This window comes from Leptidea sinapis, chromosome 1, assembly GCF_905404315.1.
Source record: "Leptidea sinapis chromosome 1, ilLepSina1.1, whole genome shotgun sequence".
Classification (NCBI taxonomy): Eukaryota; Metazoa; Arthropoda; class Insecta; order Lepidoptera; family Pieridae; genus Leptidea; species Leptidea sinapis.
In genome coordinates, this window is record NC_066265.1 from 16,371,312 (window position 1) to 16,392,018 (window position 20,707).

At 34.9% G+C, this 20,707-nt stretch overlaps 2 protein-coding genes across 3 annotated transcripts in view; both read right to left on the reverse strand.

The window, feature by feature from the left end:
• The window catches only part of LOC126965960 (uridine-cytidine kinase-like 1), a 29,288-nt gene extending 20,501 nt beyond the window's left edge, over positions 1 to 8,787 (reverse strand). Inside the window, exons 1-4 of one of the 2 annotated variants that reach the window (XM_050809798.1) lie at positions 8,629 to 8,787; positions 2,720 to 2,841; positions 1,394 to 1,573; positions 98 to 204 (exon numbers count right to left, since the gene is read on the reverse strand). In XM_050809798.1, coding sequence (XP_050665755.1) covers positions 98 to 204; positions 1,394 to 1,573; positions 2,720 to 2,841; positions 8,629 to 8,681 — 462 coding nt within the window. In that variant the 5' untranslated portion in view covers positions 8,682 to 8,787. Of the gene's footprint in view, positions 1 to 97; positions 205 to 1,393; positions 1,574 to 2,719; positions 2,842 to 8,254; positions 8,525 to 8,628 lie in introns of those variants that run through there. The other variant, XM_050809808.1, reaches the window with a different exon arrangement.
• The window catches only part of LOC126965936 (netrin-1-like), a 262,688-nt gene that overhangs the window by 20,501 nt on the left and 221,480 nt on the right, over positions 1 to 20,707 (reverse strand). The window lies entirely within an intron of this gene.

A 20,707-nucleotide genomic window follows, 5' to 3' on the forward strand; every position in this document is an offset into this window, starting at 1 on the left:
TAAATAAAAAACCTGTATAGATGACCGTACCTGGCATGGGACAGGACAAAAATGCTAAAATTTGTCCCCTAATAGAACATTAATATAAAGTAGGTACCTTATAGAAAGAGTCCATGCTGACAATAGTGACCCAGGGTATGTTGAGAGATTCAATTATTTTTGCAGCGACTGTGGTTTTGCCGGAAGCGCTGGCGCCGCAAATACCTACGAAATAGTGATGTTCAATTTTACAATAGATTTTTTTTTTGGGATTTTATGACCTGGTAACTAAGACCATCTTACAATAGATATGAGAAGAAAAACCTAGAGTAACAACGCGTTCATACGGAGCGATTTTAGTTGATCAACAAAGAGGATGTAAATACTCATGTCAGGACTGCCTAAGTAAAAATTTAAATATTAGTAATTACAGTATGGCGATTGGAGACGAAGTATAATCCGGCTAAGTTTGAAAGCAAACAGTTGCTTAAAACGTAGTGCATTTCTGCTATCTCCATTTTTTTACAAGATTATAGCCGTCTATGAATGGCTGCACATTTTGATACAATCGAGTGAATCGCTTTTTTCTAAGAATTGTGCTAGGCTGTTTGATCAACTACTAGATCGCCTGAGGTTCAACAAAATCGTTTCGATAGAACTTTGGAACATTTCAACTTTTATCGCTTCAAGTCACTTGTTGAATGCCACTGTCATTAAATACGTCCGAACTTGTCAATTTCAATATATTCATTTACATCTTTCATTATATTAAAATGTTAAACATAATATAATCATTATTGTTAGTATTTTTTATTGTAGGTAAAATGACAGTTATATAAGAACAATTATACAATTCCACAAAATTAAATCATATGGCAATAACACATTGATCACATCACATTCGGACGCCATTTTTATTTTCAGAAATATCCTCTGATAAGTTAATTCCCTCAGAAGCAACATAGATATGCTCCAAGCCCTAAGAGTCTCCGAAGAATAACTTACCCATCAGATTTTTTCGAGATTTTTTCTCTTAATAATATAAATTATCTTATTTCTTGTGAAATATTCCGACTTTAGTTGAGAAAAACAAGTTGATCAACTAAATTAGTTCCGCATGAACTCGTTTTAATTTGGATGAATTATATTAGGTACCTGAATGTATTTATTTAAATGAAATTTTTTATTTGATATAGAGCTTCGAACACTACTTTGACAATTGCAGATCCCCTCACCCCGTGAAAATTGGTTGGTTGATTCCATGCATTCTTTTTGGGTCTCATGTCCAGTGGTTAAGATCAAGAAAAGAAGAAGTTCAAGATTGGGATTAAGATTAAAGAGCCAATGAAAGGTCCGATGTAAGGAAAGCTAGGGAAGGATGTGGGAACCGTGCCAAATGGAGGACTGTGTGTACCTATGAGGAAGGGCTCCACCTCCTGGCCGCCCGTGCAGTTGTACCAGGGCGGGCGGCCAGCCGTGTAGATGGTGCGCCGGTCAGCGTGTAGGATGCTCTCCGCCGTGGTCTTCTTGTTGGGCCGCGACATGGACGTGGTGCGCACGCGCCGCGCGCGAGGAGACTTGAGGATGTTGGATCCTGAGGACAAGCATAACTGGCAGTCTATCACTGGTCCCTTATAATAGGTTCTATTCTTCGCACGCCACCAGTTTTCAGTTATCAATTCAGGCGTAGGTACGTTTATTTGACATAATTTTTCACATAATGTTTCTCCTCCCAGTGGGATGCTCCTTTGCACAGGATGCCGGCTAGATTATGGGTACCACAACGGCGCCTATTTCTGCCGTGAAGCAGTCATGTGGAAGAATTATTGTGTTTAGGTCTGATGGGCGTCGTAGCTTGAAATTACTGGGCAAATGAGACTTAACATCTTATGTCTCAAGGTGATGAGCGCAGTTGTAATGCCGCTCAGAATTTTTGGGTGTTTCAATAAACCTGAGCGGCACTGCATTGGAATGGGCAGGGTGTATCAATTACCATCAGCTGAACGTCCTGCTCGTCTCGTCCCTTATTGTCATAAAAATAATTCCTATATTAAATAAACGGGGAAGTTCATAAATTTTGTCTTACGATAAATGCTAGCCTGTGCTGAGAAGTAATTTTTCGCTTTTAGTAGAAGTAATACAGCTGATATTTCGCGCACAATGGGTTATTTAGTGCCTATGTGTTTTACAGACATTACCTATTTAAGTCACCAGCCTTGAATTCGGACTGGCCATCAACAGAATTAAGACCAAGATGATGATAGTAGATCGCGTAAATAATAACAGAATACAAATTCAACGCATTGCCAACAAAAAAATATTCCTTTAGAATTCTTTTTGATCCCATTTTTAACACTACCACCTTCGGAAACAAATGTCGCTCTGAGAGAGAAGAAGCGGCGCAAGACTCTCCCAGCTCTCTTTTTAATAAAATATTGTACTGTCATTGTTATTCCTATAAAATAATCATAATCTAGTCCCAGGCTGTGCAATCACTTACAATATCTAAGCTGTGGAGTAGTAGGATTTACAAGAGTCATTTTTTAATAACTTTATTAGGGACTTTATTATAAAAGTGTATACATTTACCCTTAAAGCTATTATGTATCTTGTTTTGTTCGGCAATACACTTTCACTCAGATATTTTTCTAGTAGGTAGGGCCAGTTAATAATGTTTATTATCCGGAGAGTAATTTGCTTATACATTAAGGGATAGTTTGGATAAGGCAAAAGTGATTACCTGTGGAGGGTGGCCTGTAAGGTCTGACATTGGGCACGGTGGTGGGCGAGGCCGGCGCCCTGGAGTAGTCTTCGTCATCCAGGAATACCTGCTCACTTATCTCCAGCGCCAACTCTGAGTCACTGCAACAAGTATTTATTTGTTAAGAAAAATGGAACGAAAAACTAGCAACTCAGCTCGATCGTGAAATTATTTATAAAATGCTTTGTTTAATCCAAGACTCGATAAATGATAAAAGTAATTATATGATAAATTAGAAACAGGTATTAATTTAACAATAATGTTGGCTCTTTCACCCGAGCCATGTAGTAACATAATCATTTATTAAGCTTTATTTTCCACACTTACGAATTTACGAAATCTTACTATTTTAACTATCATTTAATAACTTATGTTGTATTACTATCTGGTCCCCAGTGGGGATGTCGTCTGTAAGAATTTCAATAAAACCAATTTTTGGATCATCATTAAAAAGTCTGTCTTCATTCCTGCGAGAACCGAATCTAATAAACATTTATCCAAACTTGGATATAGTACTTCGTATGGCTCTTTCTTCGTATTTTCTTTACACCAGCAACAAATTGTTCACGTGAAAGAAGCTTCGCACGTGAAAGAAGGGAGAGTTTCTTGCGCCGTTTCTTCTCTCTCAGAGCGCCATTTGTTTCCGAAGCGGTAGTAGTATCTAGTAGTATAAGAAATGATATCAAAAAGAATTCTAAAGGAATCAATTTTGAGAAAATAAAAGCCTTTTTATGCCTTCTCCTGCTTGAAAAGAGTAAAGAACTACCTACGATCGACTTTAAGTCAAGGAAAGGTAAACGCTGGAGCTCCCTTAGGCCCTGTTCCCACTATGACGGACCGGTAGATCTGACGGAAACCGGACAGAATGTTCACATTACACCGTATCCCGGATCTTCTTCGGTCTTATCCCACAGATCTCTCTTGGACAAGCGTAATTAACGTTTCTGCTTGAATGTCCAAGCTACACGTCTACTTTTATCAGAAAATACGAGCCGAATCACGTGAGGGGAAAACGGCGCGGCGGGGCGAGCGGGGGACAGATACCGCCGCAAATTCGTTCAAATTACTCCGGTCCGGTGGTTTAACCGGCACTTCGCAGTGACAAAACGCTCGGTAAAAATTTTTTTGCCGGGCTCGGTATTTTTTCGGATCCGGCATAATGTGAACAGCTTCATATATATTCTTTAGCCATTAGCACTTCCGGCAGTTTTACCGAGCCTTTAAATCTGCCGGTCCGGCATAGTGGGAACCCGGCCTTACAGCTAACTTTAAAAGTGGTACATGATTGAGATATTTTTTGCATAAAATAATGTTTTTTGATAATACTTTGCTGTAAAAATAATCAAGAATCTAACACGGTACCATAGTGCTCGATGATACTAACCAAACGGGAAAAGTTTATGTAACGAGAACGATGGAGCACAAATAATAAGGTTGGAATTTTATTGATAGAAAATTGATATCAAAATTTAGAGGCGGCAAATTTTTAATAGCCTACAGGCGGCAATTCTGTAAATCCGCCACAGGTCCCCACAGGATAAAGCCTGTCCCTTTTTTTTCTATCTGTAGCAATAGTAATTCAATGTGATATTTTATCTCTCTCTCTCTTCTCCCCTGGGTAGGTTTTATACTATTACTACTAACCATTTTGTTGTAAGTAGAGTTCATCTCGTTATACCCACTGTTGTTATTCCTGTTAGGCTTGGGAGAATGCAGAAATCCATTTTATTTTTATTAATTTTTAAGTATAACTTCCCTTTATAATCTCTTTCTCATCCAAAAATTTTCAGACTTCATTTCATTATTAAATTGCAAATATTATGTTTATGAATACTGTATAGCATTAGACATAGATATAAAATTACTTTTTAAAACAAATGACTTACGACTATATAATACTTAAGCCCTTCAGACCAATTTGTCTGAATTCTTTTCTACTGAAAATGGCAGAAGGAAATTGCGAAAGGGAAAATTCACATGTATTGTATTATATCTATCTATATAGTATCTATTAAGAAAAGTGTGAATAACTGAAGGCCATAAATATATTTCAAATAAATGTCAGCCAGTTTAGTCTCTCCCCTCTCTCAAAAGGATATACATTATACACATGTTAAGCTATAAATAAAACAGGATACCCTACCAGATTTAAATATCGCAGATAAAGTTTTCTGCATACAAAATATATTTAAAACCTATAGAGGAATAGTTTACTTCCATACAACCACTAGCATAACCTCAAATTAATTAAGTAAAGGTACTGTTTAATATCACTGCTTTATTTCCCAAAGCCTCGGAAGGTCACAGACATTCATGGTGGCGATGAAAAAGTAAATTAATAATAATATATAGACGAATCAGTTTACTCCTAATAATATCGAAGCTAGTCCTAGCAAGGTTGAAACTGTAGAGTTCAAGGTCATACCAGAACACCAATTTGGCTTCAGAACTAAGCAATTAACTGTAGAACATGTTCATAGAATAGCACATAAAATAAGGGATTTTTTTTAAAGAGGATATTGCTCCACAGTTTTTCTCTGTGTGCAAGCTTTTGATTAGGTATGGTGTAATGTGCTGGTATACAGAGGAAAGAAATACTGACAAAGTCATTCTTCAATATGTTAAGATCTAACCTGTGTTTATATGAAGAAATTAAGTCTGTACAATGTGTGCCACAAGGTAATAAACTGGGCCCTATACTACATTCAGTATTCACTTCTTTAGCCATTAGCACTTCTGGCAGTTTTACCGAGCCTTTAAATCTGCCGGTCCGGCATAGTGGGAACCCGGCCTTACAGCTAACTTTAAAACAATAACAAAACAGATACCAAGGGAGTTTTGTATTGAATACCAATTACATATTCACAGGACAACATATTTTATAATTAATGGCTATCATTAATGAAATGAATTGAATGAAAAATCGAAAATGCGTCAAAAAGTCTCAGAAATACTACAGGTACACTATGATAAACTTGAATAATGGCTAAACACCATCAGCCACATAGATAAAAGGTTGACTCAATATGTCAAAGCCAAAAGAACTGCAACTATACAGGTTCAAAACCCCAGCTGGCTGTTTGGACATAAATCTCTGGTCTATAAATAATATTTATGTAATAAAATTAACATACTTTTACACAGATTATCTGCCCCAAACTAGACATAAGCCTGTGTTATGTATGGTAGAAACATCCATGACTAGGAAAGGAGCATATATATTCACCACATAAATCTTTGCACATGTTTCAAATCGGGCACCTCTAGCTCAGTAGGCAGGATCACTAGCTACTAAGCTATATAATATATCAAGAAACTATTTCTCTACAAGATAAAGATAAAAGAAGGACCTAGACATAATCAAGAAAATTCAATGAGAGAGTCTAGAAAATCTTACTTTTTTTCTTCTTATAATGTCTTGCAATCAGCATTATGAGCAATCAGAGATAATATTGTAATAAGGATGTTATTCAATGGGATAACTCCATCTGACAAAAGAGATACAGATATAAATGACAAGAAAAAAAGTCAAGTCAAGAAGCCATATGCTCACTATCCTCTCCTACTCCATATAATTAAAAACAAGTTAACAAATTCAAATATTTTTATTCAAAATAGGATTTAAAATCACTTATTGAAAGTCAAAAACTACTACTACTAACTAGACTGCCTCAGACCTGAGAAGAATGGATGCAAGAAACTCAGCGGGCTTTTTTTGAGGCTTTGGCTGAGGGTGTTCGCTTTATTCCCAGTCCACGGTGACATTAAGAAAATCGTTTATGCTATAATAACCTTTGACACACAAACGTTTTTTAACAATTCATTTAAATTTCGTAACACACTTGTTTTGTACATTTTCTGGGATCATATTGTAGAAGCATATACATCCCCCAACAAAAGACTTCCCAACTCAACCCAACCGACTAGTGTTGAACAATGAATCTAGACACATTAAATGATCACAGAAAGTAATTAGCCTTGATCAGCTTACATTGAAATAATTAAAAAGAAGGTCATGGTCATTCATTATAAACTTATTCACGGATCTGAGATTGTCAGCCACTTGCAAGTATTATTATCTTAATTGGATAAACAGATGCATTATACACTATTTATTTAAACTTTTTATCAGATTTCTTATGACTTTCGGATGTCTCCTAATGTCTGCAATGTAATCAGATTAATTTTATAACTAAATCCTGATTTCATTTACTAGATTTATATATTAATTGTATTTATGAATACTGTACATCTAGAAATTTATATATATTATTTAGTTCTGAATAAAAAATCAAATTTAACAGACAATTGATTAATATTTGATACAGATAATATTACCTAAATACGAAGGTATATAATAACTATTACATAATACTTGTTTCTCTTATTTATAATCATTTACACTAATTATAGTTACATTCATTTATTCTACTAGTACATAGTAATAATATGTCTGTTTTATGAAAGTTTGAGGTAGATTTTTCACAGATTTGGATGGACTTGTAATGTGTTTAAACACATGTTCTGAGTGCACTGGATATTTATTGCAAAACCACCTATGTAACTTGTATGAGTGCAATTGGTCCAAGGCATAAAAAGGCATTTATTTTCTCAAAATTTATTCCTTTAGAATTCGTTTTGATGTCATTTCTAATAACTACTAGATACTACTACCGCTTCGGAAACAAATGGCACTCTGAGAGAGAAGAAGCGGCGCAAGAAACTCTCCCAGCATTCTTTTTTTGCACTCTTTTCAATAAAAATATACAATATTGTACAGTCATTTCTATTGCTATAAAATAATAACAATCTAGTCCCAGGCTGTCCGATCAATTAGATATATAGACAAGTGTACTCAGACAGTGAAAGCTCTGCTTCAGGTTTTGTTTGATAGAAATGTAAATTTTTTAATATAAATTAAATATAATGAAAATTAAGGACATGACAGAAATATTATTATCTAAAAAAATACCATTATAATAATATTTACTGTATATTATCTGGCTAGATTTTATTTTGGCAGTACCAGAAAATATTCATAATAAATGACTTCAGTGGTTATTATTGCCTTCAATAGTAAGACTAAATACCTATGTACTTATGTTAATGCTTACTGTGTACAGCTAACAGAGAATACTTCAAGAGGTATCTCCACCACTAAATGAACAGACAGTGACTAGCCACCAGATAAACAAATCATATTATTATAAGGTTACCTTAATAACAATATATTAATAAAATGCTCAATCAGTCTTAGTTAACTATTTATCCAAGAATTGCAAATATTGTTTACTCTTAGTACATATACACCAAAAAGTGTAAAAATAATGTTATCAGAAAAATAAATGTTATCATTGTGATCTTTGATAATCATACATAACTAATGTGAAATATATGTTTTGATTATCATTCAAGGACATATCAATTTATATTCTATTCCATGTTATTGTTTACACCTTATTTGCGATCTTTTAGATACAAAAAAATGTTATATTTGAATTAAAAAATTCTTACACATTCTTGTAAAGCACACAACTTTGATCCATCTCTTCTGTAGAACTTTTCATGTGATGTTGAGAATATTTTGATTGTTCTATTGACTTTTCCGGACACGTGTCCTGCGCCAGGCGTGATTTTACAGTATGTTACAAGCCAATGTACTAAGAAATCTAAAAATAAAATTAACTGCGTGTATTCATAGGTTATCTTACAGACTGTATTCCACGATTTTATTATATTAAACTGTTTTAATTAGAAATACGATTATGCTACGGCTTGCATATCTTCTCATTGCTCAAAACACACTGAAAAACCCTTGAAGCGCAAATTATTTTGACACGACACAGCTGTGCAAATAAACAATAAGGTTAAATGTATACATGCATTACCTATCCGAGCTGGCAGAGCTGGGCGTCTCGAATTTGTTGATCTTCCCAGCCATTACTGAGATAATATTAATGATATTAATTCAATAATAACATAAAAACAGAATTTTGTCATAAATATGAAACAATTTAGTATTTATCATAAATAATCGGTATTTAACAACATACTACATTGACATTAGTGACATATGACACTTGATACTGCTTGCGACTTTGAAGTTTGAGGCTTGTGCACAGAACACTATTACTGTGACTTGTGAGAACTGTCAGTAGGTTCTAGATGTTCTGTTTTTTAGGGTTCCGTAGCCAAATGGCATAAAATGGAACGGTCTGTCCGTCCGTATATCACAGTCACTTTTTTCCGAAACTATAAGAACTCTACTATTGAAACTTGGTAAGTAGATGTTTAAGCCAATACGTATCTATGGATAGGTCTTCAAAAATGATATTGAAGTTTCTTATATAATTTTTTTCTAAACAGAATAGTTTGCCCACAGTGACCATATTTCTTATGAAGGGGTCACCGCTCTTGATGTCAGAACTGTGGTGCATGTTCTTATGACTGATTATTATTACAATGTAAATATCTCCTTAAAATATGTGGCTGACTGTTCGAAGTAAATCCATTGAACAGCATTATATCACAAATATTGCTTAGGAGATAAAATTTATTATTTATAACCATGTGTTGCCTTCAGTAAGGCAGTATGCGTCACCATTGATCAGGCCGGTCCCAGTTACCAATAACCATTACAACCCAGCCCGAGTAACCATTTTAACCATTATTACCAATGTATAGTAGAGATGCAGTACGCGTACAACCATTGATCAGGCCGGTTCTAGTTACCATTCGTCTATAACCATTACAGGTCCGGTACTTCGTAAAGAGGATCCAAAATGTAAAGGAAAGTGGTATGGAAGTATCCAAGAGGATTTACCGAGAAGACACTGGAATGAGCTGGATATAGCTAGCCGTGAGTTCATTACCACATTCAACAGATTACGATATGGTCACAACTTTGCATCCGCACACTTCGCAAGACGAAAATAATAACTAGCAATATTTTAACTTTCTGTAATGACGAGATCGCTGACATAAACCATATTTTCTTCAAGTGTTCAAAAAATGTTAATTTTTCATAGACTAGTATTGCCAGTGAATTAATAATCTATACATATAAATGAATTCATTTATAATCTATACATATATATATAAATGAATTTCGTTCGAAAGTTCGTTAGTCTCGCTTAAACTCAAAAAAGGCTGAACCGATTTGGCTAATTTTGGTTGTGAATTATTTGTGAAAGTCCAGAGAAGTTTAAAAGGTGAATAAATATGAATATGCTCGGAATTAAATAAAAAACAACAATTTTGTTTTTCCTTTGATGTGTCCCCCGTCGCTTCAGAAATCAAATTCAAAATAGTTTAAAATGAATGACTAATTCGATTTTTTTCGAAACTTAATTTTAGCTTTTATTTATCTAATACTAGGCAATATTCGAATACCAAAGAGAATTTTTAATACAGCAATGCAAATAATTGTTTAAAATAAACACACTTTTATAAATAAACCAAACTAAAAAGCGCGTTTTTAGTTGTTTTTAACTACTATTTATTTTGTTGATCTTTTGTGATAGTGACACTTTATTGCTAAGTGCGTAAAAACTTTACTCACTTTGATTAATTACAATCAACGATGCCGAGGAGAAGACGACCTGACTCAGGTCGTCGCTCTCAATAAAATGTGCGAAGAGCTACCTCACGTGCTAACCGCAATGATGACCAGAAAGAGACAGATCAAGAAAATAGTCGTATTGCTATGTCAGAATTCTTCAGTGAGTGCCAATGAAATACATAGGTTTGAATGCAATGAGTTCGTGCACATCAAACAGCAATAATATTGTCATTCGAGATGACCAAACACCCGCCGGTGAACAGACAAGGAGGTTTATCTCACCCACCATTGACGAAGTGGCTGTTGTCATTGTGGGAGAAAATTTACAATCTAAAACAATTATTCTTATTTACAATATTTGCTTTGTATGGACATATTTACCATGAGAGAATTTATTGACGCACAGTTTGACAGTTCTGCTGTGAAACAATTTCATTATAACAACTTAAACGGAGCACATGATAGGAAATAATTCTTGATGTTATGAAATATTATTGACAAATTCATAAAGGGCATTATTTAATTTATCATAATATACAGAACGTCTGGCGGGTCAGCTAGTTAATAATAGAATTACAAGTTAGTGACGTCTCACACCGCCACTAAGACTTGTGTGATTTGCTCAAAAACAAAATGTGCTATAGTGCTTTATGCAAATACGTAAAAAATACCGTGGCAACGATTTATATATTTATGGACAATCAGTCAACTAGTGAAAATACAGACGATCGAAAAGTGAAAATTTGTGCCTTAAAAAATACTTGGCTTAAAGGTCTCCCCTTTTGTCACTTGTTTCGCCACACTCACTTTCTCTATTTTGTTTCGTCGTTGCTATATCTATATTATACTAGCTGACCCGACAGACGTTGTTCTGTATAAAATAATGTTTTTATATGAATTTGTCAGTAATATATCATGACATCAAAAATTACTTCGTAAACTATGCACCCTGCTGTCGTAATGAAATTGTTTCACAGCAGAACTGTCAAACTGTGCGTCAATAAATTCTCTCATAGAAATTATGTATGGACACATCAAAGGAAAAACATTTTTTTTGTTTTTATTAAATTTAGCAGCATTTTTCAACATTTATACACCTTTTAAACCTTCCCTGGACTACCACAAATAATTCAAGACCTAAATTTGCCAAATCGGTCCAGGCGTTCTCGAGTTTTAGCGAGACTAACGAACAGCAATTCATTTTTATAGATATATAGATATCTTGGCCTCAGTCATACATAGGTACAAACTATTACAGTAATTGCAGCAAAAACATCTTACTGCAATTTTAATAATGTATTTATAAACATTCCTCTTACCCACGTTTAGAGTAAACTTCAATTTGTAGGTACGGGATCAAGACCTTTAGCAATATAAAACTGTTATAAAGGATTGGGGGTAGACGTAAAAAATAAAACGTAATCCATTCAGACGCCGCTTCAATGTTTGCTTCACTTTCGCTTCAGTTACTCGCAATTTTGAGTTACTCGTAACTTTAGGGCCTGCTACGCACTACAGCTAAATGCTTTTTTATTGTTAATACCTAATATTATATACATAGTTTATACTAACTGATGCCCGCGACTTCGTCCGCGTAGATAAAGGGTTTTTAAATATAATAAGCAACTTTGGAATTGAAGATTATCTCATGTCCTATTCCAGTTCCGGTTCCCGTTTTCGCTCCCGTTCCCAACATATTATATGAATCTTATTGCGAGGAAGATTTCTATGGGAAACAAAACCTACTAGGTACTTATTGGTGTAGTTATAGCTCACCGTGAAATCAGTTTTTCACAAATCCCGCGAAAATGTCTTTTTGTTTAAGACATTAGGTTATTGACTAACGAGTAGATTAAGGATTGGTCTCCCCTGCGCTCCAACTATCGCACTACCTTAGAACAATAGCTTTTTATTACGGCAACTATTAGATGCTTGTGTGCGTGGTATCTTGACACTCAATGGCATCTTTCAAATTTTGTAACATACGCTTCGTGTTATTTTTCATTTAAATTAATAAAATACATACGGATGATATGTAATCCCAGTGTCTTCCATATTTCTTGTATTATTAATTTTACCGAGTTTTACTACGCAACCTGGCATTTTAAATTCAATTATTAGTAAAGTTTAACAGAACACGTGGCACGGCAACGTCACACATTGTTCGAAACTGGCCCGAGTACACATTGGGTCTACACCTACACTAATACTACTTATTAGTTGCCGCACATTGCGACTACGCCTGCGGTATCTACTTGGAGCGCAGCGGACACCAATCCTTATTGTATTGGTGTGTTTTTGTTCGGTTTTAGTAGTAGAATCTTCTCTATTGTTGCTGCTACCATGCGCAAGGACCCCGGCGATGCTCACTTTTTTATCTACTTTGATTGGCTCTGACTTTAGAAAGCGAACGCACGGTGAATAATAAAATGTGGCAACTTTTCGTTGAGTTCATATTGAGTGGGATGAGTCGCGACTCGCGTTTGATATTCGGGACACGTTTCGCAGATAATTGTACAAGGGACGGGAATTTGAGGAAATATTTTGGATATTTTGACAAATATCGATTAGGGTTGATTTGTTTTATATCACAAAATAAGTGGCAATAGAATTTATACAAAACAATAGGTTACTTACATTTTAGTGATAGTTACATTACTTTGTTGTGAGATTTTTTTTTATATAGTAAATCAAATCAAATCAAAATCAGTTTATTCACGTAGGTCACGGAAATGACACGTATGAATAAAAAAAAAAATTCTTATTGAATCTACCGCTACTTCGTAAAGGGTTGAGCTAATGAGAAGAAGTAGCAAGAAACTCATTGCCCCTCTTTTATATCAAGATTTACATTTAAGTACCTACATCGATTTACAAATCATTTCAAATTACAATATAATATGTAAAATGTAAAATGATGCAACAGACACACTCAAACGTCAAATAGTCAATGTCTTACACGAGAAAGTCAAAAAAGTAAATGTCAATTAATGAAAAAGTTATTGAGTACAGTAGCTGCATCATTCACATACACCATAAATAAATAAAGTAGCTGCTGGCCCTTGGAGTTCTTAGTCAGCAAATGACCTATAGGCGTTACAGTCTATGGTCCTAGCTAGTCGTAGTACCTAGGACCAACAAAGTGGGGGTCATCATAGAATAAGGACATTGTATTTATTGGCGGAGGCACCGTGGTATATTATACATGTGGGGTTCTGCTTCCATGCTGGCGATAGTGATGGAAGCTGATGGAGCAGAAATACAATGCTTTGTTGTTTTATGGAGAATATTGGATGTGGCAGTCAGCAGGCGTCGTTATGGCGTGGGAGGCTCCTTTGCACAGCATGGTGGAGGTGCCTATTTCTGCCGTGAAGCGGTAATGTGTAAATATTACTGTGTCTGTCTGAAGGGCGCCATAGCTAGTTAAATTACTGGGTAAATGAGACTGAACATCTTATGTCTCAAGGTGACGAGCGCAATTGTAGTGCCGCTCAGAATTTTGGGTTTCTCAAGAATCCTGAGCGGCACTGCATTGTAATGGGCAGGGCGCATCAGTTACCATCAGCTGAACGTCTTGATCGTCTCGTGCCTTATTTTCATAAAAAAATGTAATAATTTCCGACTGACTTCCGAATGAGATATTACTATAAATAATGTTTATTTATAGCAGTAACAGCAGTAGGAGGTTAGAATGAATTGTCACTTTTGAAATTAAAAAAAATCTGTATTGAATCCATACAGTCTTATATTGCTAGTAAGCTGACGTGACAGACGCTCTTCTGTTAATAGAGATTAATTTAAAAGTAATACAATGATATACACAACACAAATACATGCGTAGGTTACAGATATTCTATTCTTTTGTAATTAGTTTTTCAAATAACATTTACAACTTTTACTAAAACAATTAATCTTATAACTATATTTAGATTACTAAATAAAATTAAAACTATCAGCTTTTCCGCGTTGGATAGCTAGGCTGATCCGTTGGCCGAAATAGCTGCCATTGAGCCGCGAAGCTAGTATATATAATATAATATTTATATAGTTTTTCAATAAAACTATTCTTTTTCCGATTCAGTCCACAGCCGGCCCGCGATTGAGTCCCGTCGGGTGACCCGCCGCGGCTGTGAACCGCATCAGTTTTCGCCGAAAAGCTATCTTAAGCTATGGATTACCTCCTCTTCAAAAAAAATAAAATATGGTTAATTTCATTGGTTTGGAGCAATCGAAGTTTTTCATTCAGGTCATTGTCCAGGTGCGTTTATCATATAAATGTTGGTGCGGTATTTTCACTAATAATGGATAGAAGAATCTATTTCAAATTGTATGTATGATGAAAAATTCGATATATTTTAATTTTTTGATTAAATGAACTGTTTTGAGAACTGGATAATTAGTCTTTGGCCAGACCTACCATTTATTTTTCAACAATATAATATAACAGCCATGGAGTAAAGGAGATGTTGACTCAGCAACTTAAAGCAAATTTGATTGCAACTTATAGTCAACTTATAGAGAATAATCCTTAGCGGTATATCTACCTCTATATAGGGACGGCTAGTGGGACGTGTTCCAACGTGAAGACCGTATTGATGTATGGTTGTGAGACGTGGAAGTTCACCAAGACCATCTCTCATCAACTTCAGATTTTCGTTAACCGATTCTTTCGAAATATCCTCGGTATTCACTGGCCCGACAAAATTTCCAACGATCATCTTTAGCAACGCTGTCATAAAGTCCCGATCGACCAACAAATAAAACGCCGCAAATGGAGCTCGATAGGCCACCCACTCCGACTCCACACACCACACCAAAACATATACTGAGGCAAGCCCTAGACTGGAACCCGCAAGGAAAACGCAAACGTGGCCGTCCAAAGCAAACCTGGCGGCGGACTGTCATTGAAGAAGCGAAAGAGATCGGAAAGACCTGGAGTGAAATTAAGAGAGATGCTCAGGACCGCTCGTGAAGTCGATGCACTGTGGATGCCCTCTGCCCCAGCTACAGGGGATACAGGAACTTATGTCAAGTAAGTCAAGAGGGACGTGTTATTATACCTAAATACCCGAAAATATTTGTCAAAAAATAAATTCATATCATGAAATCGTACTATATAATATAGTTAATTGACTTGATGATTCCCACGATAACCTACGTCATTTTTTTCGAGTATCGAGATCTTGTGGTTAAAGGAAGGATTGTAGACAGACGAATATCCTTAAGAAGCGAATACAAAAACATTGGCCATGAACTAAGCGAGAACTAACTGCAAACTATCAACTTCGATAACCTGACTGACGCACATATTTAAAAGAATATTAATAAAAATGTATTTGCTATGGAAACATAAACGTAACTAACTGAAACTGACGCGCTTGGATGTGAATTAAATCAACGACTCCTGAGCCAAGTTTAAATAATTTGACAATTTTTCACCTTTTGGGAGGTAATCATCACACCGGATGGTACTATTTTAAAGAATAGCTTTTTGCTCCTGATCTAACTGCACTATAATTGGCTATTGGCAACACTTAGTTAAATTCAATTCAATTCGATTTTAAGTCGTTAATAGAACATCATTTTTTTCTGTAATGATACAAGCTTGATACCGCCGCGCCGTTTTCCAGAATTCACTTGAACTGTCAGTTGGTTGCGTCTGTACAAAATTAAGAGTGGATATTTATTATTAATAAATATGTGTACAATACTATAATACTAATAACAACAATATAATTTAATACTAATAACATACGCAACTATAAAAATAAATTCAAAACGTACCGAAATATACCTATATATTTACTATACATATCTACTTTAAATGCTATCCCTACTCTTCTACATGACATAAAATACATACACGTATTTAGTTTCATTCAAAAAAAGAATATATATCAAACTATATCACCCCGACGTGCCATGCCGTATCTAGTAGCTCTTATTGCATGTGTTGATCATAATGTTTACGCGGTTCTTTTCATTTCTACCCACTTTATTTTGTATAGACTCTCAGTACTACGAATAAGATACCTACTGTTTATATTGCTTTCTCATGTAAGTGAATATGTTCTGTTCTTAATGAGAATAAAGTTCTTTATATATTTTTTCCATATATTCAATATTCCATATATTCAATAGACTATTTTGGTTAAAATTTTCTCAAAATAATTTTTTTATCGAAGAATGTCTAAAGAGTGAAATTATTTTATTCTTAGATAAAATTATGAAACTGAAAGTATCCGCTTGTTTCACGGCTGCACTTAAATCGGGAAATTTACTGCAATCGAATAAGATAAATTCTTTAACTCAACGAACGTAGATTCGTTTTCAGAACGGAAATAAGTGACGGAATTTATTTCAATAAATCTACATCAGCCCGTCTCGACGCTCTCTGAAAACTGTTTGAAATAATATCATGGACACGCAAGTTAAACTTTAACGTTAATAAAGAAATATGTGATTTTTATATGTTATATTATTATCATGAGGTGTCCGCCATATTGTTTCAAGAGCATAACTTTTCTGTACAATTAAATGTTAAATATATTTTTTATGACAGCTTCCTTTGCACAAGATTCCAGTTTCACAAAGATTCAAATTTATGGCTTGTATAATACAGGAGATTTATCGGGATATGTTTAACTCATTTTAATGACCTAGAAATCTATATATATAAAAGAGAATGTATGTTTGTATGTTCCCTAATAACTCCTAAACTATTCGACCGATCTCAATAAAATCTTTTGTAATAGATTCGTTGAAGCTCAAGGAAGGTTTTCATATATAATTTATATGGTAAAACAACGTTTGCCAGGTCAGCTAGTAACTAATAATACTAATAATTAATAACAATTCATAACTAGTATTTTCAATTGTTTGCCGAGTTTTACTATTTTATTAAGGTTTTTAATACACAAATTCACAATTTAACGAACTATTGAGCGCGTTGACGGTTTGTGGTTTGTTCTGTATTCGAGTTGAAAAGTAAATATTCCTGTCTAGAAACATGGCAGTTTCCGCAGTTTACTCTTAAACGCAGAAAACTTATCACTAAAAATTTCTGTACCTCCTTCAACTAATTAAGAGTACGAAAGTATTGTGAGAAATCGTATCGTGTCTGCTAATTCTCGGGAGTCTCAATTAAAATTAATTCAATAACATATTGTATCCCACTATTTCTGTATCGAATGTTGCACGTAAACCGTAGTCCACAGTGCTAATCACATCAAGTATTTGAACAATAGACAATAATTGATCAAGTCTACAGGCCGCTAGGTGGAGGTATTTATATACATGTACGTAATTCGGAGCACGTCTTGCTGACATTAACACTGTGCAAGCAAGCGTCTTTTGTCACTACTAGCGGTTCTCGACTGATTCTCAACTGCAATACAATGTTTCTGATCCAGGAGACGAGTCCAAGCGCTCAAATTTAAAGACGAGTGTTACGTTAGTTACGAAGTTCACGTCGAATTTTCGCAAGTCTTAATATTCAATAGGTACCAACATAACGGAATCTCGACCTTATGTGTCAAGTTCTATTGTGACATAACTTGCTGTTATATAAACAAACTTTTAACCTGTTCATTCTTTCTTTTTGATTATTGAAGTTATACTTCTTTAGGCGCGTTATGAAAAAATGATGAGTGAAATTTTAAGATGCTTGCACATCACTGTAACACAAAAGTAAAAGGGTGAAGTTGGTTCCTAAAATTTTCTGACGTTTGCGACATTCATTATTATTTTTTGGTTCCTTCGTCCATTATTATAGGCAAAGGGTTCAAACCCCTACAGCCGTATTCGTTATCTAGTAACTAATCTTCAAAGCCATCGTTACAAATTTTTTACAATATTGTTCTTTCTACAAACGTAGAATAGCACGAGGAATAAATAATTTTAAGGATTTTTGCCATGTTATGAAGTATAACTTCTTGCGTGCATACGTAAGTACACACACACTTTCTTTTATTTACTTTTTACACAGTATTTGAGACTACTCTTTACAGATCAACTTCAATACACTCGGTAATGAAGTTATGTCTATTATAGTTATGTCTCTTCTTCTTCTTAGCCGGACACTCTTGTCAGAGTGGTCAGAGGGTATTCGATGGGTCGATATCCTTTCTGAGGGTAGCTCTCCTGGCAATGAGCTTTCATTTCTGACGCTTGGAGGCGTTGCGAGTTCACTGGACCGTGGTGGACTCAGTAGCCTTTGTGATGGTGTCTATCCAGCGGGTTCTCATTTCTAGAGACGTGACCAGTTGTGAGGTGTGAGGTGAGGAATTATGTACCAAAATATATATAATATTGTGTGGACGAATGAAAAAGAGTTTGGAAGGTTCCATTATGCTGGTAAGTACCTACTTATCGAATTCTGTTTCCCATGTTCGTCGTGATCTTCGTAACAACATTTATTTTCCATAGTGCCCGTGAATGTTAAAATATATCTCTCATAAAATGTTGCCTACGTAGATTAAAACCGATATGATTTTTTAAATACTTACCACCAACTTACCACACCGTTTTTGCTTTTTTAATATCACCACGTCTGATTAAGCACCGCGATAAAATTATTCTAAAAGGAATAACATGAGATGTATTTTATTAAGTACTTACTATTGATGTCACTGTAGAATAACGTAATATAATAATATACGATATTGAACAGGGATCTTCATATTTTCAATGAGTTTGGGAAAGATGGCTGGCTCCAAGAACTCGAAATTAAGATAAATATATGTTGGATTGAGAACTCTTAACTCTGTAGTGCACCAAATCAAGACTTTAACTTTCTAAAATGGTAATAAGAATCTGCTCACTTAATCAATGCGATAAAAGTCTGGAAAAAACTCAAAAAGTTTTCGTCTTGAATAGAATATGCGCTTTTAATATTACACATTGTAACAGTGTAGCACAGATTTTAATATTGACAGTCAAAGTCAATTTATTAGACTGTTTATTATTATATTTTGTTATGTACTATTAATGAAACTATATAATAACGTAATATAACAACAATTGAACAGGGATCTTCATTGAGTTTGGAAGCCATAGTGACTTTTTACTACTAAAGTCGACCGCTCGGAAGCTAACTGCAAGAGCTCGAAATTAAGATGTTGGATCGAGAACTGTTAGTAACCGTTAGTAGCGTGTCTGACCGCACCCTCGTCGCTACAAGCGGTTACTGCTAATCAGGTGTCTAGTAAACTTTATCTGATCAAGCTCTGCATGTAGATCCATAATATAATCCCTTTCAAACATTTCTGTAACAATCACGAATTAAAATATAATGAAAAATGTGAACGCCTGTAAAAAGCCGCCTCATACACAAGTTTGTTAGTACCACGTCTGCTCTTCAAATAAATGTGTGTGATTGTTAAATTAGCGAGAATCTGATCTTATAATATTTGACCAGTGAAAGGCTTCTTTGTTCAGAATGCTAGTTGATTTCCATGCGGTGAATACGTAATATGCCAAACAGTTTTGGTTGGAAGAGCGTCTGCGAAATGACTGGGCTAATGGGCCTATCCATTTTATGCCTCAAAGTAACGAAAGCGGATCGTATCATTCAGGTGAATGTATTGCTCAGATCGTCACTTTTGTTTTGAAGTATACTTCTTTAAACGCGTTATGAAAAAATTATGAGAATGTAATTTTAAGATGCTCGCGCATCATTCAGCACAAAAGTAACAGGTTGACGTTGGTTCCTAAAACGTTCTGACGTTTGCGTCATTCGTTATTTTTTTTTGGTTTCTTCGTCCATTATTAGGACAGGCAAGGGGTTCAAGCCCATACAGCCGTATTCATTATTTAATATTTAATTATCAAAGCCATCTTTGCAAGATTTTTACAAAATTGTTCCTTCTAAAAAAGCAGAATAGCACGGGGAATAAATCACGTTAATGATTTTTGCTTCGTTAGGCCAAAGAAGTATAACTTCTTGCGTGCATACATAAGTACACACGCACTTTTTTTATAAATATGGGTGTGAGGTGATCTGTACGAAGGTGTCAATACCAATCAAAACTTAATAATAATAATTTAAGCTATTAAACTAAATAACTAAAATTAAAACTGTCTGTACAAAATTATTCACATTATAACTTTATGAACATGAAAACACATTTTTTTCAACAAGGCACTAGTATCATTAAAGCCTTATTTAAGATGGCTGTTAGGCAAACGAGAGGCTTCGTCATTTGGCGTTCCTCCAACAAAAGTAGGCCATTTAGAATCGTTTTAACATGCCAATAACCTTTGAGCAGCAGAATCTCTAAGTTTAGGGCATTTGAAAAGAAGTATCAAATATTGGATTTGGATCTTTTTCATCATTGGAGATCATTACTTTTATTATTGTTGCTAGATTTAGAGTGACGTCAGACCTAGATACACTAGTACAATGC